This window comes from Cyprinus carpio, chromosome B25 (assembly GCF_018340385.1).
Source record: "Cyprinus carpio isolate SPL01 chromosome B25, ASM1834038v1, whole genome shotgun sequence".
NCBI classification, from domain to species: domain Eukaryota; kingdom Metazoa; phylum Chordata; class Actinopteri; order Cypriniformes; family Cyprinidae; genus Cyprinus; species Cyprinus carpio.
In genome coordinates this window covers 10356579-10382377 of record NC_056621.1, presented here as the reverse complement: position 1 = coordinate 10382377, position 25799 = coordinate 10356579, and the positions used below count along the sequence as shown (strand labels likewise).

The 25799-nt window shown below is 39.4% G+C and overlaps 2 protein-coding genes across 2 annotated transcripts; one reads left to right on the top strand and one right to left on the bottom strand.

Annotated features, from left to right (window-relative positions):
* Positions 1–6845: 6845 nt before the first annotated feature.
* LOC109111289 (carbohydrate sulfotransferase 1-like) lies at positions 6846–9167 on the bottom strand. Its single transcript, XM_019124231.2, has one exon. It carries the CDS (start codon positions 8151–8153, stop codon positions 6891–6893), a length of 1263 nt encoding a protein of 420 aa, XP_018979776.1. The 5' UTR covers positions 8154–9167; the 3' UTR covers positions 6846–6890.
* A 2304-nt stretch (positions 9168–11471) lies between these two features.
* On the top strand, positions 11472–25765 carry LOC109066089 (cryptochrome-2-like). Its single transcript, XM_042753525.1, has 12 exons — positions 11472–12035; positions 12116–12118; positions 13609–13719; positions 15443–15585; positions 19480–19753; positions 19975–20115; positions 20704–21015; positions 21096–21247; positions 21606–21808; positions 22877–22960; positions 23238–23477; positions 24684–25765. The coding sequence occupies exons 1-11, from the start codon at positions 11883–11885 to the stop codon at positions 23456–23458; spliced, it is 1797 nt and encodes a 598-aa protein (XP_042609459.1). The 5' UTR covers positions 11472–11882; the 3' UTR covers positions 23459–23477; positions 24684–25765.
* Positions 25766–25799: the final 34 nt, after the last annotated feature.

The window sequence follows — 25799 nt, the reverse complement described above, 5'->3', positions numbered from 1 at the left end:
AGAGGATTTCTGTTTTTTTGGACTGTTGCTTTTTCTTTATTAAAGACTTTTTCTTGCATTTCGCTTTTGGGTCCTTTCTCACAATTCATAACAGAATAATCCGGCCACCGATGGACCCAGCGAAGGAGAATCCTCTTCAGACGGCTGTCGAACTCCAGGGAGCTATGCTCGGTAGGCATGATGAGGAACTGACCGCAGCCAGACACGCCGTTGAGACCCTGGCCGCCCAGATGTCAGATCTTTCCATGCAAGTGTTTCAGCTTCGTCGAGATCCACCTACTCATTCCAGCACACCAGGGACTCCTGAGCCCAGAATAAACAACCCGCCCTGTTACGCTGGTGAGCCAACAGAGTGTCGTTCCTTTTTGACTCAATGCGAGGTGGTTTTCTCTCTTCAGCCAGCCACTTACTCAAGGGATCGAGCCCGGATTGCTTACGTCATTTCGCTCCTTACCGGTACGGGCACGTGAGTGGGGTACCGCTACCTGGGAGGCTGGGGCAGAGTGCATTAATCAGTTTGATCTGTTTAAGGAGGAGATGATACGCGTATTTGATTGCTCTGCTCACGGGGACGAAGCATCCCGCATCCTTTCCACCCTCCGTCAGGGAAGACGTTCCGCCGCGGACTTCTCTATTGAGTTTCGCACCCTAGGCACCACATGCGGTTGGAACGAGCCCTGCTCTGGTCGCTCGCTTTCTGGAGGGACTGAACGCTGACATTAAGGATGAGGTTATCGCCCGTGAGGTACCGAAGCTTCTTGACCCTCTTATTGACCTAGCCATTCGTATAGAGAAGCGTTTTGATCTCCGCCGCCGCTCCCGAGGCATGGAGACCGCCCTACTTCTAGCCCCTTCCGCTGCATCAGCGCCCGCCTCCGCCAGCTCTGAGTCTGAGCCCATGCAGCTGGGGGGTCTTCACATCTCAGCTAAGGAGACGTGAACGCAGAATCGTCAACCGCTTATGCATGTATTGCGGCTCGGCCAGTCACTTCGTTCCTACATGCCCGTTAAAAGCCAACGCTCGCCAGTAGAGGAGGGATTACTGGCGAGCGCAACTTCTCTGATCTCTCCCCCCAGTCCTGCACTACCATTCCTATCACGCTTCACTGGCCGGGTTTCTCGGTCTCCTGTAATGCCTTGGTTGACTCAGGGGCAGAGGGGAATTTCATCGATAAGGCATGGGCTCTGGAACAAGGTATTCCTTTGAAGGAACGTGAGGAGGCCACCTCCCTTTTCGCCCTAGATGGTAGCGCCCTCCCTCGGGTACTCTGTGAATCCGTTCCTTTATCTCTCACTGTTTCTGGTAACCACCACAAGATTCTTTCTTTTTTTAATTTTTCACTCTCCCTTTTTCCCTGTAGTTTTAGGGCACCCTTGGCTCGTAAGACATAATCCTCACATTAACTGGTCTAAGGGCACTATTCTTTCTTGGAATTTGTCCTGTCATGTCGAGTGTTTAACGTCAGCATTCCCCCCTGTCTCTTCTGTCTCTGTTTTTCAGGAGGAACCTTGTGATTTGACTGGGGTCCCGGAGGAGTATCTCGACCTGCGGGTGGTTTTCAGTCGTTCCCGGGCCACTTCTCTCCCCCCCCACCGTCCCTACGATTGCAGTATAGAGCTCCTTCCTGGTACAACCCCGCCCCGTGGAAGGCTATACTCTCTGTCCTTTCCTGAGCGAGAAGCGTTAGAGAAGTATCTATCTGACTCCCTTGACGCCGGCACGATTGTTCCTTCCTCCTCTCCCGCCGGTGCGGGATTCTTCTTTGTGAAGAAGAAAGATGGTTCTTTGCGTCCCTGTATAGATTATCGAGGGCTGAATGACATAACCGTTAAGAATCGCTATCCTTTGCCGCTTATGTCATCAATCTTTGAGCTCTTGAAGGGAGCAAAGGTCTTCACAAAGTTGGATCTCCGCAATGCTTACCATTTAGTTCGCATTAAGGAGGGAGACGAATGGAAGACAGCGTTTAATACACCTTTAGGACACTTTGAATATCGCGTTCTTCCGTTCGGCCTTGTCAACGCTCCAGCAGTTTTTCAAGCATTGATTAACGACGTTCTTAGAGATATGCTTAATATTTTTGTTTTTGTGTATCTTGACGACATTCTGATTTTTTCTCCCTCTCTCCAAGTTCACGTACAACACGTACGCCGGGTCCTCCAGCGCCTTCTGGAGAACCGACTCTTTGTTAAGGCTGAGAAGTGTACCTTTCACGCGCCTTCAGTTACTTTTCTCGGGTCTGTTATCTCGGCAGAGGGGATTAGCATGGACTCTACGAAGGTTCAGGCGGTCACTGATTGGCCAGTCCCTGACACTCGCGTTGCGCTTCAGGTTTCCTTGGCTTTGCTAATTTTTATCGACGTTTCATACGGAACTTTAGCCAAGTGGTCGCGCCGTTGACAGCTCTCACTTCGGTCAAGTCCTGTTTTAGGTGGTCACACTCCTCCCAGAGGGCTTTTGACCTTCTTAAGACTCTTTTTACTACCGCTCCTATTCTTATGACCCCCGACGTCTCTAGACAATTCATAGTCGAGGTCGATGCTTCAGAGGTGGGCGTTGGTGCTATTCTTTCTCAACGCTCCTCCTCTGATGAGAAGGTTCACCCCTGCGCTTACTTCTCTCACCGCCTATCGCCGCAGAGCGTAATTACGATGTGGGGAATCGTGAACTGCTCGCCATTCGTTTAGCTTTGGGAGAATGGCAGACAGTGGCTGGAGGGGGCCGCCGTTCCGTTCATTGTCTTGGACTGACCACAGGAACTTAGAGTACATCCGTTCCGCTAAAAGAATAAATGCACGCCAAGCCCGGTGGGCTTTGTTTTTTACTCGTTTCAATTTCTCAATTTCTTACCGTCCTGGTTCTAAGAATGTGAAACCTGATGCTCTTTCCCGTCTTTTCGATTCCTCTGAGGTCCCCTCGACCCAGGAGGTTATTATTCCTCAGGGTCGCGTAGTTGGCGCTGCCATCTGGGGAATCGAGAGACTGGTTAAGCGTGCTCTTTCTCACTCCACCTCTCCGCGTAATGTTCCTAAGAATCACCTTTTTGTTCCCGTTTCTGCACGTTTAGCGGTCCTTCAGTGGGGTCACACGTCCAAATTAACTGCCCATCCCGGCGTTAGGGGTACTCTCGCTAGTATTCGCCAACGTTTTTGGTGGCCCACACATGAACGAGATACACGTCGCTTTATTGCCTCTTGTGCCGTGTGTGCCCAGACTAAGTCAAGCAACTCCCCTCCAGCGGGTCTTCTCAGACCTCTCCCCCATCCCGTCACGTCCTTGGTCACACATCGCCCTTGATTTTATCACTGGGCTTCCTCCGTCGGCGGGTAATACTGTGATACTTACCGTCGTTGATCGATTTTCTAAGGCGGCTCATTTTATCCCACTCGCTAAACTCCCCTCTGCCAAGGAGACAGCTCAGATTATGGTCAGTCATGTTTTTCAGCTTCACGGTCTCCCCTCTGACGTGGTTTCTGATAGGGGCCCTCAATTCACGTCCCAGTTCTGGAGGGAATTTTGCCGTTTAATCGGAGCTTCCGTCAGTCTTTCGTCGGGTTTTCACCCACAGACTAATGGTCAGGCTGAACGAGCCAATCAAATTGTCGGTCGTATCTTGCGCAGCCTGGCTTTTCGTAACCCCGCGTCCTGGACTGAGCAGCTTCCCTGGGCAGAATATGCCCATAATTCCCTGCCCACGTCCGCCACCGGTCTGTCGCCATTTCATTGCTGCCTGGGGTATCAACCCCCCCTGTTTTCTTCTCAGGACACTGAATCTAACGTGCCGTCAGTTCAGGCCTTTATGCAGCGTTGTAAACGTACTTGGAGAAGGGTGAGGTCAGCTCTCTGTCATACTAAGGTTCGCACCCAAAGAGCCTCTAACAAGCGACGTGTCAAGAGTCTGAGATATATTTGTGGTCAGAGAGTGTGGCTTTCCACCCTCAACCTGCCACTCCAGTCTGTCTCCCGCAAATTGGCTCCCCGGTTTATTGGTCCATTTCAGATCGTTAAGATTATCAACCCAGTTACTGTCAGACTCAGAATACCTCCTAACCTACGTCGCATCCACCCGGTCTTCCACGTGTCGTGCATCAAGCCTGTCGTGCGTGCTTCTCTTCGCCCTACTCTGTCTTCCGTTCGTGTCGAGGGAGCTCCGGTTTACAGGGTTCGTAAGCTCCTTGATATGCGCTGCCGGGGTCGTGGACACCAGTTCTTAGTGGACTGGGAGGGGTATGGTCCTGAGGAGAGAAGCTGGGTTCCCTCCCGGGATGTCCTGGACCGCTCGCTCATTGAGAATTTCCTCCGTGCCCGCCAGGCTCCTCCCTTGGGAGCGCCAGGGGGCGCTCGTTAGGGGAGGGGTACTGTCATGGTCCTGGTATCCGTCTCTGTCTCCCTCTACTGGTTACTCATTCACTCTCCTCAGCTGTTTCTAGTTTGCTATCAGCATTTGTGTTAATTCTCTCACACCTGTTCTCCTTTCCCTCTGATTGTGTTTGCTACTTCTAGCTTCCCTTTCCCCTGCTTCATTGCCGGATTATTCCTAGAGTCATCTATGCAGAGGCTTGCTCTTCGTTCTATGTACCTGTCTAGTCTCAGTCCTGTCTGGATCTGGTCTGTACCATTTATTACTCTGTGTTTGCTGTTTATCAGGCTGCTTTGCACTCTGTCCAGTTTACCTGCTGATGTCTGCCAGCCTGAGCTTCCTACCTGCCAGCCGTGTGTTGTACCTCCTCTGAGAGACTGAGGCTTCACGCCACCAGACCTGTTCCCTTTGCTGTGTTTTTTGTTTTTCATGAGGATATTTTTATTTGCCTTATCGTATTGACGGCTGTGGCTGGAATTTATCTCTGAAGAGGATTTCTGTTTTTTTGGACTGTTGCTTTTTCTTTATTAAAGACTTTTTCTTGCATTTCGCTTTTGGGTCCTTTCTCACAATTCATAACACAGAAAGAGCTTTATTGCCAAGTATGCTTGCGCATACATGGAATTTGTTTTAGTGACATAAGCTTCCAGTATACAAAAACAAAAAACACACAGAAATAAAACACATATGTAAATATAAATAGACAAATATTGAAAAATAAATCGAAAAATAAATAAATTGTATGTACAGTTGTGCTATAGATGATAGAATGGAATTGAGATGCAGGGATGTACTAGGATGGAGTTGGTAACAAATAAATATAAGGTTATTGCACATTTTTATTGCATAAAGTGGGGAACATTTAACTGTTCATGAGGTAGATTGCCTGGGGGAAGAAACTGTTCTTGTGCCTGGCTGTCCTGGTATTTGCAGCTCTGAAGCGCCGGCCAGATGGCAAAAGTTCAAAAAGGGGATAACTTGGAGTGATTTTCTGACCCCTTTTCCTCACTCTGGATGTATACAGTTCTTGAAGGGTGGGCAGGGGAGCACCAATAATCCTTTCAGCAGTCCGAACCGTTCTCTGTAGTCTTCTGATGTCTGATTTTGTAGCTGAACCAAACCAGACAGTTATTGAAGTACACAGGACAGACTCGTTGACGGCTGAGAAGAACTGTTTTAGCAGCTCCTGTGGCAGGTTAAATTTCCCCAGCTGGCGAAGGAAGTACAACCTTTGTTGGGCCTTTTTAACAATGGAGTCAATGTGATTGTCCCACTTCAGGTCCTGAGAGATGGTGGTTCCCAGGAATCTGAATGACTCCACTGTAGCCACAGCTCTGTCTATGATGGTGAGTGGGGAGAGTGCCGGGAGGTTTCTCCTGAAGTCCACTATCATCTGCACTGTTTTGAGCATGTTCAGCTCCAGGTTGTTAAGACTGCACCAGACAGCCACCTGCTCAACCTCTTGACTCTGCAACTGAGGTGATGTAAAAGAGGAAAGCAGACATTTGGACCAAAGCACTGTGAGGCAAGGGAGGGGGAGACTAAAATGTTTTTAAACCTAAAACACATTTTTGCCCATTTGCGTTTGTGTTGTTTTACTACTTACACAATTATTTAAAGTATAAAACATTGTTATTTACAATACACAGCATGGTTTTTAATCATAAATTTAGGCAGGACAACCCTCAGATGGGGGGGTCCTGCAAACCCCACTCCCCCCACCCCCTCCCAGCTGGATTTCCACCTGCGGGTTTTTTTGAGAACTGTGGTGACTGCAGTTTAGAAAACTGAACAATAAATATTGTTTTGTGGCTCTTTAATGTGTCATGAATCGATCATCTTTTCATATAAAGCACAAAATAAACAGGAATGAACATGAGAAGGCATTACATTCCAACCACGGAAAGACGTCAGTACATACATGTACAATTTTTCAAGTTTAAATCCACAGCGTTAATCTATTCTCCTGTCTGATTTGTTTGTCTGCGAAATTAGCAGATTCTGCATTATGATTGGTCAGATCACCTGTCAATCATGCTCCATGTGAAGGTTCAGTTGCTGACAGAATTTTTAAGTTAGGGTGGATCTTTTAGAACTTATCAACAAAAGTTTTTTTCTAGAACTCAGACTGGTTCTTCTGTGCATTGCTGCAAAAACACCCTTTATTTTTAAGTGCGAATGACAAAATAATCGTAGCATAAAAAAGTGAAAAAAGTGGATTTGCTTTGTCTTTTTATTAATTAAGAATTTAACAAGAGCAAAGAATCATATAAACTGAGCCAAACATTTGTCTTTGGACACTAAATACAAATCTACAGTATACACACTGAATCAATGAAAAATTAAAACCTTTTGACTAAATAATGATAATTCTTCTGCATTATAAAAAATAACTTACATAAAAACTACAAACAACATAACAAAAACTACAGAGATCTCCAAGGTATATAAATCATTTGTGCAAAGCTTCATTTACGTGATGCCATGAATATAAATGTAGAAAAATAGTTGTGCATGCTTTACCTTATATTACAAAGAAGGTATTAAGGTTTTGTCCTCAGTGAGCGAGAGTGACATGTTTTTCTGATCCTCAGGGGAGTTAACTGCTTTGTAGCCAAGCTTGTCTAAAATGTGCTTACAGACAGTTTGTGTGTAATTAACCATTTCATAAGACAAATTTAACCTCCAGCTCTCTGCATTGGCTGCTGAGTCTCTCAATGTGCCGTACTTATGCACAGCTGACTCAATGTAATTGCCTTTTGTGTTGTTATGTATCCAGTCTACCACATTTTTTTCCATAGAAAGACCAAGAAATTCATAAACCTCCTTGGATTTTTGGAGTGGATTCCTGGCCAGGTCCTCGTATCTCACCAGCATGTACCGTCCACGAAGCCACGGCGGTCGGCTCAAGCCAGTGGACACCGAGTTCAGAAAGTCATTACACATCGTCATGAGATAAGTCAAATCCAAGTTGTAAGGTTTACGACCCGTGTCTCTCCAGATCTGCCATAGGCGATATGTGTCCTGAAAAGTTTCAATCCTAGAAGATAATATCCCACGCGGGTCTCTCACCAGCTGGATAACTTTCAGATTAAGCCGAGGGTCCTTGATCAGAGCTTTAAGATCACTGAGCTCTGGAATACGCACTGTTTTAATGGCCACATGTTGTTTTTTCCGACATGATTCGGTAGCGAGGGTCAAGTTAAGGGAGGCACACTTTCGAACACAATCCCCCTCTTCTATATTGCCATCGCTGGGGCTGAAAGCATCACAGACTGGCATAGAGCAGAGGGCTTTGCTGGCTCCTCGTCGAAAAAGTTTATCCGTGGTATGTTTTGCCGGCCGCGGCTTGATGTAACGCTCTAAGAAATACAAGTCGCAGTTGTACAAGCTTCTAAGAAGGTCACGACTAGCCTTCAGCATCAACTTGTGCTCAACAGCATATCTGCTCGGAGTAGGGTGAGGCATTAAGATCTTTTGGACATGATAGAGTGGTTCAAAAAGATAGAAAACATCTGAGTGCTGGTTTAATAACTGTCCAAAGAAAGAGGAGCCGCTGCGTGGGGTCGCCAAGATGAGAATGTTAGTCTTCCTGGAGGAATTGCAACTAAAATACGGGTACTCATCACACATCCGATCAAAGGACTTCACATCCTGTCCCAAGCCACAGTTCAAAAGGTTACGAAACGGGCATTTATGCACATAAAAATCTATTAAAATCTTCATTGCTGTGTATTGAATTGGTATGGACACCAATGCAAGTAGAATCACAGTCTTCCTTGAACACTGCATAGCTGGATAAGTTCATTTAGATATTGCAGTCTGATGTAGTCCTGTCGACAAAGACCTGCTAAAAAAAAAAAATGTAAAAAATCATTTGATCACAAGCACTAACTAATTTTAAATTAAGAGCTTGCTGACAGCCCTTCTCTATGTTGAGATTCGCTTGCTATGAACGTTTGTACAAATCTGAAGAATTTAGTTTTTTTCCCTTCCATCAAATCAGAAGTCCGGAATGTAGATTGGCTACAAAATGAATTCTTCTCATAAACTTGCTTAAGATTATCCCTGAAGAATAGCCAAAGGCAATGTTTCAGTTATGATGACATTCCTAACATTTATCATTTATTGATGCTCAGTGAACTACATCCTTTAACATATATCTTTTAACACATACTGCTTTCATTTCCTTTTAGCCCTTATGGTGACTGTCACGTTATAGTCTAATACAATGCTTCCCAACCTTTTTTTAATCGCGGCACCCTTTGAAAATTGTAATAAATTTGTGGCACCCTACAAAATGCCACAATACTTGAATTTATAACTTTGAAGTGATACTTTGAAAAGAATACATATTCGGTACAGCAGGGAAGAACTGCAGAATACAGATATTTTTAGAGGGGTCACTGGATGTCCATTTTTCACAAGTTGATATAATTCTTTAGGGTCTTAATGAAAAGTCTGTTACATAGTTTGGTTAAAATTTCTCAGTGGTAGTGTAAAAACACATTTTTTACCCTGTCAAAAACAGCTCTTTTCAGAGCAAGCCATTTTCTAGCATTTTTCCTTTAAATGTTAATGAGCTCTGCTGACCCCGCCCCTCTCTTTAGAACCGCTCTCTAAAGGAACTGTTTAATTTAGTCGCATTCATTGTGAAACTTGCTAATTAGCACATTATTAGGAAAGGCGATTTGCAAAGATTCATTAAAAAACCTTAAACTCACTTCCGTAGGTGAATCTGGATCACAAATGATTTGTGCGAACATAGATGCATTTAGGTAGATCGGGGCTCATTTCCTTCAAATACAAACGTAATCCACTGCGTCTTCAGCTGTCGGGAGTAAATGTCGGGAGTAAATGACGACTGCTATGTTCATTATTACATCCAGCAACAGAACACCTCAATCGCTTAGGCGTCATCTGCTCTGTATAGCTCACTCAGGGCGGGTCTAAGTAAAACGCCAGTCCAGTCTGTACTGAAATGCTTTTGTTTGCTGTCAATCAAACTATCGTGGGAGGGGCCTGTTTTTGTGATGTCACAGACAGGCATCTGAGATCGGCTCGATTTGAGAAAGAGGTAAAGATTTTCGTAGATTAAAAAAACACTGGGTGGATTTTTATCATTATAGGGTGGTTGTGTACACACACTGCCAACACACATTTCAGTTCAAACAATTTGTAAAAGTGCATGTAGCATCCGATGACCCCTTTAATTTTATTAAATTTTTTTGTCCATCACTGGTGGCAATCAGTGTCATGGTGATGCAGGAAGGAAGGCATAGACAGGAGGTGCAGTTCAAACTCACTTCATTTAATGAACAAACTCAGAACAAGGGCAGAATGGTGAGGGAAAACACAGCATAACGTGACAATACATAACATAACGGTGACCGGACAACCAACGACTGAAAAGACTACATGTAAAAGACAAAAGACATGTAGTTACAAAGTTACTTATAGTTAGTAGAACGTTTAAAGTGGACTATCAAAATAAAGTGTAACCAATCATGTAAACACTTAACCTCTTAATACCCGAGAAAAAAATTTTTTTCCATGTCTTTACATTGTATAGAGCATTAAAAATAGTTTAAAAAAAAATTTAATAAATAAATAAAAAAAGATGTATCGTTCATAAGTTATGCTATGTCCTCAGTAGAGGACATCGGGACTCAATTTCTTTACAAAAGAATAATAAAAGACATGAATGAACATGCATAGGCAAAAACAATTGATATTTTAAATCACCAATACATTTTTATTTTTCACTATTTTTTTTTTTAACAACCTTTGTATAGAGATGATTCTCAACTATGTTATAACAGAATGCTTCAATATACCATTTTTCTTTCAGCAAAAGGTGTGTAAAATGGCCATAAACGGGTTTTCTCATTATATACAATGTATCTATAAACTAAATCGAATTTGCATATTAATGTGTTTAGGGGCAATATGTAATGAAAAAAGAAGTGTAATAATGGGAGTAATAATTGTAAAGATTTTCATAATATATAATATTTAATAGAATATTGAAATATAATTTCTTTCCCTATTCATGTCTCCAAAAATGCATAATAAACGTGGTTGCTGCCATCTACAGGCAATTTGTAAAATTGTAAATATTCATATATACATAATAAGAAATGTACAGCGCTAACACTGAACTAAGTGACACTAAGAAAACACATTGTAGCCTGCCAATTAGAAAAGCAAATAAAAAGTTGTGTTTACACAGCAAGTACAGGACAGGAAGTGAATTTTTTTTTTTTGAATTATTACACAATTTTATTATGATTAGTACTACTATTAACAGCACTACCACCAATAATCATTTTGTAGTATATTACAACAACAACAATATATTGTATTACAGTATATACTACATTGTTACTATTGATGTACACTAATATGCATTATAAATATATTAATTATACAGTATTATTATGATTAGTACTACTAACTGCAACAAAAACAAGAAGAATGTATTATATTACAATAATAACAACATCAACAGTAATAATGTATTATACTACAGTATAGATTACATTGTTACACTATTGACATACAATAATATTTATAAATGATTATGATTAGAACTACTACTAACACAACTACCACCAATAATAATACTGCAGTATATTACAACAACAATATATTATAGTAGTGCAGTATATACTACATTGTTACTGTTAATATACACTAATATGCATTATAAATAAATATATTCATTATACAGTATTATTATGACTAGTACTACTAACGACAACAAAAACAACAAGAAGAATATATTATATTACAACAACAACAACAATAACAACAACAACAGTAATAATGTATTATACTACAGTATAAAACAAATTATAAAAAAAATTAAACAAAACTATAATTCCATATTATAAAATTAAAAATTTAATTAAAAAATTAAAAAAGCAATGGGCCATAGATGTGTGAGGCAAACTTGATTTGACGGCCACAATTTGACCTTGTTTTATCTGAGCACTCGGCTATGCGAAGAACTACCACGAGGTGGCGCTAAACACCACTTAATTGTAAACACATCAACGCAACTGCGTTTCTTCAGTTTATGCTTATATCCACAACTGGGATACATGTGTATATGATGCATATATTTGCCATTTCCGTCATCTCCTCTCGTGTTATGCCCAGTGCACATATTTAACAAAGACTTGCCGTCTTTACCTCAGAACACTAACGCTCGCGCCTTGCGTGTTTTAGCAGTTGCATGATCCTGATGTCATAATTTGGCGATTATTTCCAACGAGCACGGCGAACAACACCAGAGAAACGTGACGGGGCTGGACTTCCACAGTGGGGCTGAACCAATAGCAGGTAATCCGTACACGTGTCATTGTGCTGCCCAATGGAAGAAACCAGAGCGTCTACAGTGGCTGCTTCTCATCTCAAACTTCACAGAGGCATAATGTGGCTCCTGAACGGCTGAAATCGGGGATTGTTTACGCTTTTTGACTTCACTCAACCTTTAGGATGGAATAAAGTGCAACTATGGTGGTGAATTCCGTGCACTGGTTTCGCAAAGGGCTGCGGCTTCATGATAATCCGGCTTTGCAGGAAGCTCTCAATGGCGCGGATACTGTGCGGTGTGTTTATATTTTGGACCCGTGGTTCGCAGGCTCGGCCAACGTGGGAGTTAACATAATAAATTTATATCAACATGTTGTAGTGTGTTTTTGTTTTAGTTTAGGGAAGTGTGGTGTAATTGTGAAGGGTAGATATGGTGGCTCTTTCGCACCGCCGCTGTTGTGTTGTAGCCCTGACACGCGCTGACTCTGTGTGCATGGGAGCTGGGGCTCTGCTGTGTAATTTTAAGGCAATACTTGTGCAGATATCTTTTTTTAAGCACAAACATGACATTCTGACTTTTTAGTACCCATATATGTTACAAAAAGAGTAAAATATTGACTAGGTTTACAGCAGGTGAACGAACTTTACAAGTCAGCTGGACACTTCAGTTCAACATCTATAAGTCCAATGGAGTATGTTTCTATTTTAAAAATACGCGCTGACTTAATTGTTAATTGCATTAAATGTGTATAATAGTGGTTACAGCGTTCAGACCAATAAGTTATGTGGAAGCTAACAGGCTAGTCGTTTTGCTAACGCCCACTTTGGTTTTATATAACAGCTAAAATTACCAATTTCATTATTGCGTCATTGAATGTGTCTGTCGGTGAAGTCAAACGCATGCCGTTTGGAGACAGAATTTATAAAAACGTAGGAAAAAGATTCTAAAGTCAGTCTCGCGACTCACGCGAGACGTGTGCTGTCTGCCAGGCATGCTGTGAGATGAATTGTGTGTGTGAATGAACGAATGAATGAATGAATAACCTAGTGCTAAAAATATTTTAATGGAATACGTATCAGAGCATTGTCGTATAACCTTTCAAAACGCCGCCAGACTTTTGAATCTTTTTATTGACGATAGTTAATTTTGTAAACATCCATTTCTGCTTATGTAATTATGAAAACAAACGTATATAAGTTTATTGCTTTAAACCTGGTTCATGCTGAATCAGACAATAAGTTGAGTTTTATCAAATATTTTTTAGTTAAAAGATTCTTATTAGGGGGTTTGATTCATGCCAGTGACTCGAATCTTCTGAATCGATTCAACAGGATTTGTTCAATGACTCTTTCAGTAACGCCAGTAGGTGGCGACGAGCAGCGTTTTATAAATCAATCATTTGAATCATTCACTTAACCATTTCGTTCAAAAACACCAAAATCGTTTGTCCGAAACAGGTCTTACAAAACTTTATGAAAATGTATGTATAAATCTATCGCAAAGTGTCTTTAAGCATCGTTCTCGTTTTCCTTACAAATGACAATGAGGCAGATCTGTTGTGTTTTTAATTCATGTTTTCTATTAATATTAATAAAATCATTTGCATTTTTACGTTAAATGTGTAAATTGATTTTATCTTACACAGTTGACAGAAAAAAACACACATATATATATATATATATATATATATATATATATATAAAAGATATGTATATATATATATATATATATATATATATATAAAAGAATGTGTGTGTGTATATATATATATAATATTTTTTAACACGTACACTTCCTTAGTGAGAAATAACTCCTGGTAACTCTTATTAGTTAATAATAACTTCTAAAATTTAGCACTACTTACAGGGTCATGGAATGTTCATATTAACTTTTGTAAATATTCTAATGTTTGACATTTTCTCTGACAGATTTTTACTGGAGTCTTTAGAAGATTTGGACACAAGTTTGAGGAAACTGAATTCAAGGCTTTTTGTGGTGCGAGGACAGCCAACAGATGTCTTCCCGAGACTCTTCAAGGTCTGTATTTCTCTCAGGATATTTGTCTTGTGTCTTTTTGTCTCACTTTGGCTTTTAAAATCTAAAACGTTATGTCTCAACTTGAAGCATGGAAAGTTTCCATCAGGTCTCAGTATATACTGGTGCATAATTAATGCTGAGTTTTTCGGTATGATCATGTGTTTACTGTGGTTAGTGGATTTAACTGAGCATATTTTAACATCAGCTCATTTTTAATGTATCTACAATGACAGTATCTTTAGCAAACATTAGCTCTTGGCTGATATCTACAAATACAAAACACAAGCCTGAATGCTGATTTAAAACATATTGCCAAATATCAACCTCTGGCTAATTAGTTTAGCAAACATTAGCTCTTGGCTGGTTTCTATGGTTCCATAATATACACAGTGAGGTGTGGTCTGCTTGGAAGACTAGTGTAGAGGAAGCTGTGGGTGTTGTGATCGCTGGTCCACCACGGTATCAGCGGAAGAAACATCTTGGATTCATCAAAATGATGTTCAATTTCCAGTGTTGTCCATTTGGAACCAGACACAATAAAAGCATGCAGTGTGACAAGGCCGGTGTTTGGTGGAAATCTCAGCTTAAGTAGTTTTTGTTTTATAATGATAAGAATAATTAATCACAAAGTGTTTAGAGATGGTCTCCATGGAGGATGACAAACCTTGTGTTGCGTTTGTCTAGTATTTATCATATCATGTATTTTTAATTAAAAAACAACATCATCTTTTTTTTTGTTTTTTTTTGTGAGCTTGTAAGCTGGTAACCTAGTATGATAATTACAGTGTCATTTTTTTTTATATTACAAATACACAACCATTCAAAGGTTTGTAATGTTCTCCAATGCTGTGGTTCAAAACTGCTCATTGTGTGTGCAATCTCTAAAAAAATATATATTTTTCAAATCCTATACCTCATTTTCCTGGAAAAGTCATGGAAATTCATTGTGGGAACCCTGAATAATATGAATGTTGACTAGCTATGCTTGCTAAGGCAATCATCTATTTACCATTGTGCATCCTTGGGTTTAGGGAACTATTAAAAAAACCCTAACCTAAAGTAATAAAGTTCAATGCATCCCACAGCTCTTAAATTTCTCATTTACATTCTCCAGTATCAGCTAAACATCAGAGTCCTGACTCCTGATCGATTTACACCAGCATTTTAGAGTAGTTTGTTACAAAACATCTCCTTTTCATGCAGTCGGAGCAGTCTTCTCTCTCTCAAGCACGGCAAATGCATCAGACAAGTGGCTTGTACGAACCCTTTGGCAGGTTAATAGTGCTGTTTATGCAAGGGGTGAGGGCACCAGCACACCAGCCCTTCAAAGTGCACTTGTATAACCAAGAAGTCACAGAATCCGCCTACAGTACACTTCTTCTGAACAGCTGAGCGGCACAGTGTCTGTTTTTGTGTCGATTACCTGTGCGATCTGTAAAAGGGTTTTGAAATGATTAGTAATGGTTTTCCTTTTCAGGCCTTTTTTGGTAATGTAACACTAAATTATCATATCACCAGATGTGCTTTCTGTCAAAAGCAGCAGTTTGTCGATGATGTTAACTCCCAAGAATTTGCCTTCACTTTTATGTAACAGTTTTTTTTATGTACTGTTTTTTACATGGTTAGAAATAAGGGGTAAAGATATTACACCTTGATGTTGTTCTAGTTGGTTTTAATATTTGTATCATTCTTTAACATATATCTGATTTCTCGTCTCTTTTAGGAGTGGAATGTCACACGTCTCACATTTGAATATGACTCTGAGCCTTATGGCAAAGAAAGAGATGCAGCCATCATTAAAATGGCACAGGAATACGGTGTGGAAACTGCGGTACGAAACATTCACACGCTCTACAGTCCAGACAGGTGGGTGATGAATTGAACTCACATACGGCTCGTGGAAAATTGACACATACACAGACACTTAGAAATTAAGAAATTAATTTATAGGTGCAGTTTATTTGTCCATAAAACTGTCTGTATTAAGTTCACCCAAGCATGTCAATATTTGACAGGTAGTGTATTAACAATATTTTTTATGAGCTTGTTTTACTAGTCATGACCACTCATAAGTATTTTAAGATTTTTATAATTGTTCGCTACCGTTTGAAATTTAGGGTCAGTACTATTTCAAATAATTTTGAAAGAAGTCTCTTACGCTCTCCAGTGCTGCATTTGTTTGAGCAAAATTACAGTAAAATTTGAATATTGTGATATATTACAAATTAAAATAACTGTTTTCTTTAATGTATTTTAAAATGTATTCCTGTGATGGCAAATCTGAATTTTCAGCATCATTACTCCAGTCTTCAGTGTCATGTGATCCTTCAGAAATCATTTTGATATGCTGATTTGATGCTCAAGAAACAACATTTATTATTATTATCGATGTAGAAAATAGTTGTGCTGATTAATATTCTTGTGGAAACCGTAATATGTTTTGTTCAGGATTATTAGATGAATAGAAAAAAGAAAAAAAAAAGAAAATATAATTTATTTGAAATGGGAATCTTTGTTAACATTATAAAGGTCTTCTTCAGTTTTGATCATTTGCTTGAATAAATATTAATTTCTTTAAAAAAAATCTTGCTGACCTCAAGATTTTGAACAGTAATTTACATAAATCAGGAATCAGCCATGGTGAGATTACATTGATATCAATGTCACAAAACATACAGTTTTTCAAAACTGAAACGTATGTTTATTGTTATTGCCCTGTTTAGTCTGTTTTGAAATTTGGTGCATAATTACATTCTTAAAGCATTCTGAGTTCGGACAAATCAATACAAATAGTGAAATTATTATTTCCCTCACAGACCTGATAAGCTTAAGAGTACGGTTTTGTAAAATATTGTAATATTTAGAAATACCAATTTATTCTTTTACTGCATCACCCCTCACATCACATTTTCAGAAACGTGCCCCTCACAAGTGTAGCTAAATGAGTGCTCTCATCGAACAGCATTGAGAGACACTTTATCATATGACTCTCCAAACTCACTCAGGTCTCAATTGCCATCATAGAGATTCAGTTTTTTATTCTTTTGAGATAAATGTGGCAATGGGTTTGACACGGCGCCCATGTTTCTCATGTTCTCCAACATTTGCATGCCATTTTAGACTGTTAATGACCAGGCGTTATATAAGCATTATTGGAGAAACTAATCTAAAATTCATTAACATTTCCTGATAGGGCAGTTATTATTTGATATTATATAATTTCAGAAATTCATCTTTTGTTCATTACTCATGCACCTTTCTCCCATCAGGCTAGGTAGGCAACACGTTATGTGTGCTGTTGGCTCTTTTTTCTGCATAGATATTATTACTGAAATATGCACAAATCTTTTGGTTTGCTCATTTAACTTTTTTACTATCAGTTGAAAACAATTTCAGTCATGGTTATGTGTTAATTGGTTTGATTGACATCCATACTTGTGAAGTTATAAGTAAAGTATAAGTGATTTATTAGTATGAAACCCTTTTTTTAACCAAATTCATAGCTTTCATGTAATTGCATAGGAGTATTATTTCCAGCTATTATTTAGCTAGAAATGTATTGTTGGAAACTTGTGTGCGTGTACATGTAAATATATTATAGTATTATTTATACTTAGATTTTAATACAAATTGTTAATAACAACAAAATTATACATATTAATTAACAACAAATTATACATATATTTTTTTCCAGCTTTTACAAGTTGTATTTATTTATGGAAAATATATTTATGGATGTATTTTTGTTTTGTTTGTTTGTTTGTTTTTTGACAAATAGTTTAGGAAAACTTTAAACATTAATGAAATATAAAAACTGATACAATTTACTTACATAAAGTTCAAATTAAAAAAAAAATTGTATTAGGGACAGTGAAAAAAATTTTTGTGTGTAGGACAGATACAAATCTGAATTACTGGGCCAGAGAGAAAAACCTCCTTGTTAGTGCAGTCATAGGGCAACATTCCCTAATCATTGACTAGATTCCTCAGTAAACTTTGCCAGCACTTTTAGCATAATGTGACATAACAATGAACTAAGCAGTACCGTGACCCTGGCTTGCACTTTTGTTTATGTGCAACTCACATTCTCTTTCTCATGTCTTTTCTGAGTATTACCAAACAGGAGAGAATGACTCTGCCCTTCTCAGATCATCTTGCAGATACCACTACTTCTGACGTGTAATGTAAAACAAGTGGCCTTTTGCGTGGGTTACATAAATGGGATGGATGTTGGTGATGCGCCCAGACTCTACGTCTCATTCAGAGGGGAAGAGAATGAGCTTGCAAGCATAAGCGTGTGTGAATGCATGTGCGGTGTGCTTATGACGTCTGTCGCTCTCCTGGACAACATGAGACTCGCTGCTGCCATCTGATGGTGGAAAGCGGCTCTGGCGGTCACACGGTGAAACATGTGCTGTGGGTGGGAGGGTGAAATAGCTCAGCATGCAAGTCACCACTGCAAACATGTGCAAGAGAGTGCCAGGCGTTTCCTGACCAGCACGCGCGTGCCCCTGATTCCACACCGTGCTGAGAAAACCAGCCAATGGCAGGGGCTCCATCCCTGACGGATATAGGCAGGAGTTGTATAAGATCAGGACTATAAATAAGGGACAGGCTGTGTTAAGGCTGTTTCTCTCGTAGAGGAGCCACTGAGACTATTAGCTCCTCTCTTTGAGTCTCTCAGAGGCAGACAGGCATATGTGCTTGCATTTGGAGAATGTGGGGAAATGTTACCTTTCCCTAACTACTTTCCTAACTGATCGAATATGACTATACTTTAATGACCTTGTTTCCTCATGAATAAAATTGGGCTTTTTGCCAGGCAACCTCAGGTTATTTAAAACCGATCGGTGTTATAGAATGTTCTAGAACTGGTATGTCCTATAATCAAACAAGGTTGTATTGATGTCAATCAGGGCAACAAGTTGTTGTTGTTTTTTTTTTTTTTTTCCAGTAGTTCAGATTTGTACTGATCCCACCTCATAGGCTAGTATTTTACTTTTAATAATTAAATTAAATAATGTGTATTTAATTTACACTACCGTTTAAAAGTTTGTGATTTTAGGTAGGAATGTTTTTGAAAAAGTCTTTTATGCTCAATTTATCTGTAGAAAATAGGTAAAACTTCAATGTTGTGAAATATTATTACAAATTGAAATAACTGTTTTCTTTTTGAATATATTTTAAAATGTATTTTAAGAATTTAAATTTGTTCCTGTGATGGCAAAGCTGAATTTTTGGTTTTCAGTGTCACATGATTCTTCAGAAATCATTCCAGTATGCTGATTTGGTGCTCAATAAACATTTATTATTACCAATAAAGAAAACAGTTGTGCTGTTCAATATTTTAGTGGAAACCATGATACACTGTGATTTTCAGGATACTTTGATGAAAAGAACAGCATTTGTAATATTAAATATTTCCTTGCTTAATTAATATATTCCTTTTCAAAAAGAAAGAAGAAAATGCATGTGTTTTTTACTAAATGTTGTTATTGTGTAATCCACATACATAAAACACATTGGGTCTCTGACAGCCCTATCAGTTCGCTCAAACTTTTACTGGAAATGAACTTGGTGATGCCTTTTGAAAATTATTTATTATCTACCATAAAACGCTCTGAACACTCAGTCAACAAGATCAAACCAAACTGGTTTAAAATGAAGACATTTCTCCTTCTGAGTTCTATTAATATTCAACCTTGGAGTGAAAATAGCTGCTTTTAGGAAATCTGAAACATGTTTTTGCTTCTCTCTCAGGATCATAGAAATGAACAACCACAGCCCCCCTCTCACTTTCAAGAGATTTCAAGCCATTGTGAACAGGCTCGAACTTCCTAGGAAACCATTGCCGACTATCACTCAAGAACAGATGACCAGGTGTCCGACGCAAATCTCAGAAAATCATGATGAACGTTATGGCGTACCCTCTCTTGAGGAGCTGGGTTTTAAGACTCAGGGTGACAGCTCACATGTATGGAAGGGTGGTGAGACAGAAGCCCTGGAAAGATTAAATAAACACTTAGACAGAAAGGTGAGCCATGGTGATACTTAATGAAGTTAGACATTTTAGAATACATTTTAATAATCACTATACTTCTTAATTATGTTGACTTATTTACTAGAAATGCAGTTGTATTTTTAAATTTATAGAAAATAATAATGAAGGATGGTTATATAGACCTGTCAAAAATAGTTATTTTTCATTTTTATGATTTTTTTTATATTTGATTTAATCATGTTATTTTGATGCAGGCCTGGGTAGCAAATTTCGAGAGGCCTAGAATAACGGCTCAATCACTGTTCGCAAGCCCAACTGGACTTAGTCCTTACCTACGATTCGGCTGTCTGTCATGTCGCGTCTTTTACTACAATTTGCGGGAACTTTATATGAAGGTAAGTCATTCTTATTTTATGGCATCGTTTGTAATTTAGAGAAGTGGAAGTTTAATATTTAAGGGTAGCCAGTATAGAAATCATGAAGTTGATGTTCAAATTAAATATTTACACTTGCCAGTAGATGCATTTATGTTGAATAATAGAGGGTCCTACAATAGAACCTTGGGGGACACCACAAAAAAAGTGATAAATATACACTACTAGCTAAAGTTCTGGACACACTTGACTGATTGTATTTTTCTTATGATCTTAAAAGTCCTTTTGATCTAAAGGTTGATGCTGAAATGCTTGAAAGTAGTCAAGTATCTTAATATGAATATATTTACAAAACTAATTAAAATGAATAAGTTGGTCCAGATAATGATGCAAAATAATACATGGGAACTTCAGTACTCATAAAAAAGTATGATAGGTAGATAGTTCATAAGTTAGTTTTGTAGAAGATAATGAAAATGTGGCAGTAATATGAGAATTAATTTCTGGAATATGGATGTATTTTTATAAAAGACATGGTGTAGAACTGCCACAGCATAGTAAAAAAAGAATATTTTGTGATAGTTTTCGTGACCTCTTGCACTTGTCCAGCTGCGGAGACGCTCCAGTCCACCCCTCTCGCTCTTCGGCCAGCTGCTGTGGCGAGAGTTTTTCTACACAGCAGGCACCAACAACCCCAACTTTGACCATATGGAGGGAAACCCCATCTGCGTGCAGATCCCCTGGGATCACAATCCTGAGGCGCTGGCTAAATGGGCAGAAGGTCGGACAGGGTTCCCTTGGATCGATGCCATCATGACCCAGCTAAGACAGGAAGGCTGGATCCACCACCTGGCCAGACATGCCGTAGCCTGTTTCCTCACTCGTGGAGACCTGTGGATCAGCTGGGAAAGTGGAATGAAAGTAATTAAGATGGCACAACTTCACCTTCTTTCCCTTTTTTATTCCTTTTTCCTCTCTTAATCTGTCTCTCTTTCTCTCAGGTGTTTGAGGAGTTGTTATTGGATGCGGATTGGAGCGTGAATGCGGGCAGCTGGATGTGGCTGTCCTGCAGTGCATTTTTCCAGCAGTTCTTCCACTGTTACTGTCCCGTGGGCTTTGGCCGCAGGACAGATCCCACCGGAGACTACATCAGGTACACAAACCAGGCCTGAACCACACCTAAGCATGTCTTACATCACTGGCTGTGGTGTTATATATTTTGAGTTTAACCACCACAGGTTCAGGCCTTTCCACTGTGCATATTCAAAAGAGCTACTGTGACATTGTGGAGACTTCTAAATTAGGAATATCAGAAGAAAACCTTGGAAAATAACAAGCTGCATCAAGTTGTGGTGCACACAAAATGCCATAACAAATATTAAGAAATGATAAAATGCCTTTAATACTAATATAGTAATTTCTAAAAAAATGCATGTAATTATTATTTTAAAAAAAAAATTATTTTGCAATCATTTGCATCTGTTATAAAACTCTTATATTCTCACTTACAGGAGGTACATTCCGAAGTTAAAAGACTATCCTAACCGCTACATCTACGAGCCGTGGAACGCTCCAGAATCAGTGCAGAAAGCGGCCAACTGCATTGTGGGTGTGGACTATCCTAAACCTATGATCAACCATGCTGAGAGCAGCCGACTCAACATCGAACGAATGAAGCAAGTTTACCAGCAGCTGTCGCACTACAGAGGCCTTAGTGAGTAACACAGTGTACCTATCCATCATGACATAAGGTTTATTACAGCCCTCTTATGGAGGAAATAGGAAATTACAGCATTTTGTCACCAACTAAAAGACCATTCTGATGATATTAAGTGCTCGTATAAGGGGTTATATAAGCAGTTGCAGTAATTTACAGTACAGTAATTTACTGTCATTTCTCACTAAATTTCTTTGACCCAGTAGCTCTAAGTACTGTAATGATGCAGTTTGTTTTTGACCCCGATGGAGATCGTAGATAGTTTGTAGTTAGACTGCATAGAGAAGTGATCATACTTGCTAACTCAAAATGGAAAATATTACATATGCAGAGGCTATAATAGCTAAAAATTGATTGCAAATGGTGCGATAAGTGAAAAAGCTTTTCAAAGCTGCCATTTTAAAAGACAAGATACATAAGATATCTGGGCCCATATTTATCAAGCTACTCTTAAGTGCTGAGAATTCATGTAATTTTCTCCTACTTTTCTCCTTCTACCAGTTATTTAAGACAGCTCGAGAGGTCTCTCAAGTGGTTAGGAGTTGCCACTTATAATAATTGTCTTGTTATCATCAGCAACAGGCAATATCTTTGACTATCATCTATCAGCACAACCCTAAAGGCTGGTCAGTTAACCACACACTGGTTTAAATTTATAATTAAGACATGGTGGAAAATGTGTTTATCTTTCATTTCCACTGTGTATATCATTGTCAAATGTGTGTTGAATGTAACCTCCTCTTAGGAATTTCACCATTCAACGTGAATTTATCTGAGAATATTCTTAAATAAGGAAATCTGTTCAGAGAATGGTCCATGCCTGTCATCATCCAAAATCCCGTTTGTGGAACCGCAAAGTGTCGTGAATCATCTCTAAGACCGTCACTTAAGATTTAGTCCTACACTTCGCTTAAATTACGACTGAGATGCTTGATAACTAACTTTTAAGCGAAGAGATGATTATTTGTAATGCAACATCTGTATATTTATGCAGTTGTATGCTGATGACAACTTGATTGACGTGAAAAAATTGCAACAAAGCCTCTTTCTCTGTTTTCTCGACAGGTTTGCTCGCCTCAGTCCCTACAATCCAGGAAGAGGCGGAGCCTCCCATGTCGGATGACTCTCAGGCCAGCAGCAGCACTGCCGGTGAGACACGTCAATCATCCATCATACTAACAGGATCCACTGTGCAGCTTTCAGTTTTTTTAGCTATGCTTTGTTTTTATCTGTAAAGTAAAATGTAACTCCACTCCCTGATCTCCCAAAAAAAAAAAGTTGTACAATACTAAAGAAAATAAATGCATAAACCAGACTTCACCCTTAATGTTAATAACTAATCATCCCTTCACCTCTAAAACCAAACAAATATTTCTTCTAGTCAGGACAGTACTTTGGCTGAAGCACCATCATATGTTTTCTACAGGTCAAGCGTCCACTCCCAGTCCCACCCCATCAACACACCAACCCACCCCTGCACCATCAACCCCACCCAACTCTGAGACCTCCACCCCAAACTCAAGCCCGACAGTAACTGCCCCCGGGGCCCACACCCAGAGAAAAAGGGGCCGACCCTATGGGCTCAAGCAAACAGAATTCAAAAGTCAAGCACAGCAACCAAGCCCAAGTAGTCGAGCAGAAGACTGATGACAAACAGTGACCACAGGTACCAGACAGAGTTTAAAAAAAACAAATTAGAAAAAAACTACAATGTTTTTTACAAAACACTTCTAATATGTTGTGAAATGAAAAAGATTGTACTTAAAGGGGTCATATGATGCGATTTCAATTTTTCCTTTCTCTTTGGAGTGTTACAAGCTCTTGGTGCATAAAGAAGATCTGTAAAGTAGCAAAGATTAAGTCTCAAATGCAAAGAGATATTCTTTATAAAAGTTAAGACAAAACCACGCCCTCCTAAAACGGCTCGTTCTAACACGGAAATACATCAACTTTGCACTCTGGATCGCAGGATCGGCTTTCACCGTGGACGAAGTGAAGTCATGCCTAGTGTCATCACATGTGGTTGCCGCAAGGCCAACAGACGCTCCTTCATAGAACCCGCCAGCCGCGCCGTTCTCAAGCCCGCCCCCGCCTCTGCTCACTCAAGCCGGCCACGGCTCACTCTAGGCCTCCGGCCTCCGCTCACTCAAGGCCACGAAACTACTTTGTTTGGCCTTCCAAAAGAAGACACGACTAGAAATCATGTTTATATGTTTATGTCTCGTCGCTCCGGCCAGACAGGGCATCACAATATGTTAAGGGCAATAACACTTCCACCAAACACTAGATATATTCCAAAAAACACAACACACCACATATCATACCAATCACATCACAAAAAAACTACAAGACTCATAAGATTCGTAAAAACTCCACACTTCACACAAGGCAGGGCATAAAGGAGAAACAATAATGTACAGTATGTGGAATATAATGTGTTTTTATTACCTTATTTATTATAAGGTAATAAAAAAATTAAAAAAACCTTTTAAGTAACTACAAAACTGCATGTAAAGCAAATCTTTAAAAGAAATTCAGTGTGGAGCATGCCCCTGATCTGCGCAATGTTCTCACCTTTTTTCCCGCATCACTTGTTTGCATCTCTGATTGAAAGTCCAGTTTTCAGGCTTTAAAGCAGCCTTTTAAGGTCAAGTCAGTAATTTAAATTTTAATAGCTAGCAGCTCCGGTTTAATGAACATGTATCTAGTTTTTACTGCTATGTTTTATGATGAGGTGTGTGGGAGCTGTTTCATAAACCAGTTTTATTTCTTTGTCAGTTTATTTTGCTGAATCCCACAGTTGAATTAAGCATATTTAACAAGGATCAAAATGAACAGTGATGATGATGAATTATATTTCTGCCCTCTTCAGGTTGAGACTGCGTTTGCGGTCACATATCCAAGGAGTCTGAGGAGTCCACCTCGCTGAACCACCCGACAGACAGAAACGGCAGGAGAAAAGTGTGCAAATGGCGCCACCTTTTGCAGAAGAACAGAAACAGCATTAATAAAAAAAAAAAAAAAAAAGTAACAACAAAAGAATTAACGCTGCAGTTCCGTCAATGCGTGTGACAAATCCAGGGATGGTTTGTCAAACATCAATAATAAAAAAGCTGCTTTTGTTCCAGTTTTACCTGCTAAACTAAACATGATTGTATGAAGATACAGATCTGTATCAAATGTGTAGTTCTCCTGGCATTGCGATCTGACAGAGACCTAATGGATATTGCAGTCGCCAGTGAACGTTTAGGGTAACAAGCGATTTGCTGATTCTTGGAATCTAGACAAATTTTATGCAACTCTGGTTTATGGATTGATAATGGAAATGATGAGGGGACATTTGGAGATACGGCCTCCAGTGTTCTGACCACATGAACTTGAGAATATGAAGACTGATGTAGTTGAACTCTATAATTGCTTGCAAGCTACAAGCAATGAAGAATTTTACTTCTTGGGTTTCTGGTTCAGTAATTTATCCCCATAAATATATGCTTTGTGTATGTAGCTCCGAATGCAAACATTTCATTGCCACTGGCTGCACTAAAGTTTTCCGAATTTAACAGTATCCAATCCTTAGTTTATAATTTAATAAGCTTGATTTATTTACCAAGTGATTCATTTTAATTTTTTCTAACAGTCGACAAGGATTAATTATACATTCCACTAATGTGTGCATTCATGATAATTTAACAGTTTAAGATGTTCTCTCTGGCAATGTGGAACAGCTTTATTTATTTTTTGTTCCTTTTTTTTTTTCTTTTTTGTATTGTATAAAAGAGTTTATTTTCATTAAAAGGCTGACGGGATTGTTAAGCTGTTCTGTTTGTAGGCAGTAATTTATTTAAGCCTTTTCACTGCATGCTTCTGCCAGCGGCAAACAATGTTTCTGCAATATATTGCATCTACAATGTTTCAATGTAGATTACAATATATCAAATAAATTTCTTGAACCTATTTGTTTTTCTTTAATCTGAAAACTTTGTTATTC

Coding starts and splice junctions, on each gene's coding strand:
- LOC109111289 (XM_019124231.2), bottom strand. CDS start 8,153: ATGCAGTGTTCAAGGAAGACTGTGATTCTACTTGCATTGGTGTCCATA.
- LOC109066089 (XM_042753525.1), top strand. CDS start 11,883: ATGGTGGTGAATTCCGTGCACTGGTTTCGCAAAGGGCTGCGGCTTCAT. Junction 21,016..21,095: donor GCTGGGAAAGTGGAATGAAA/GTAATTAAGATG, acceptor TCTTTCTCTCAG/GTGTTTGAGGAGTTGTTATT. Junction 21,809..22,876: donor GTCGCACTACAGAGGCCTTA/GTGAGTAACACA, acceptor TTTTCTCGACAG/GTTTGCTCGCCTCAGTCCCT.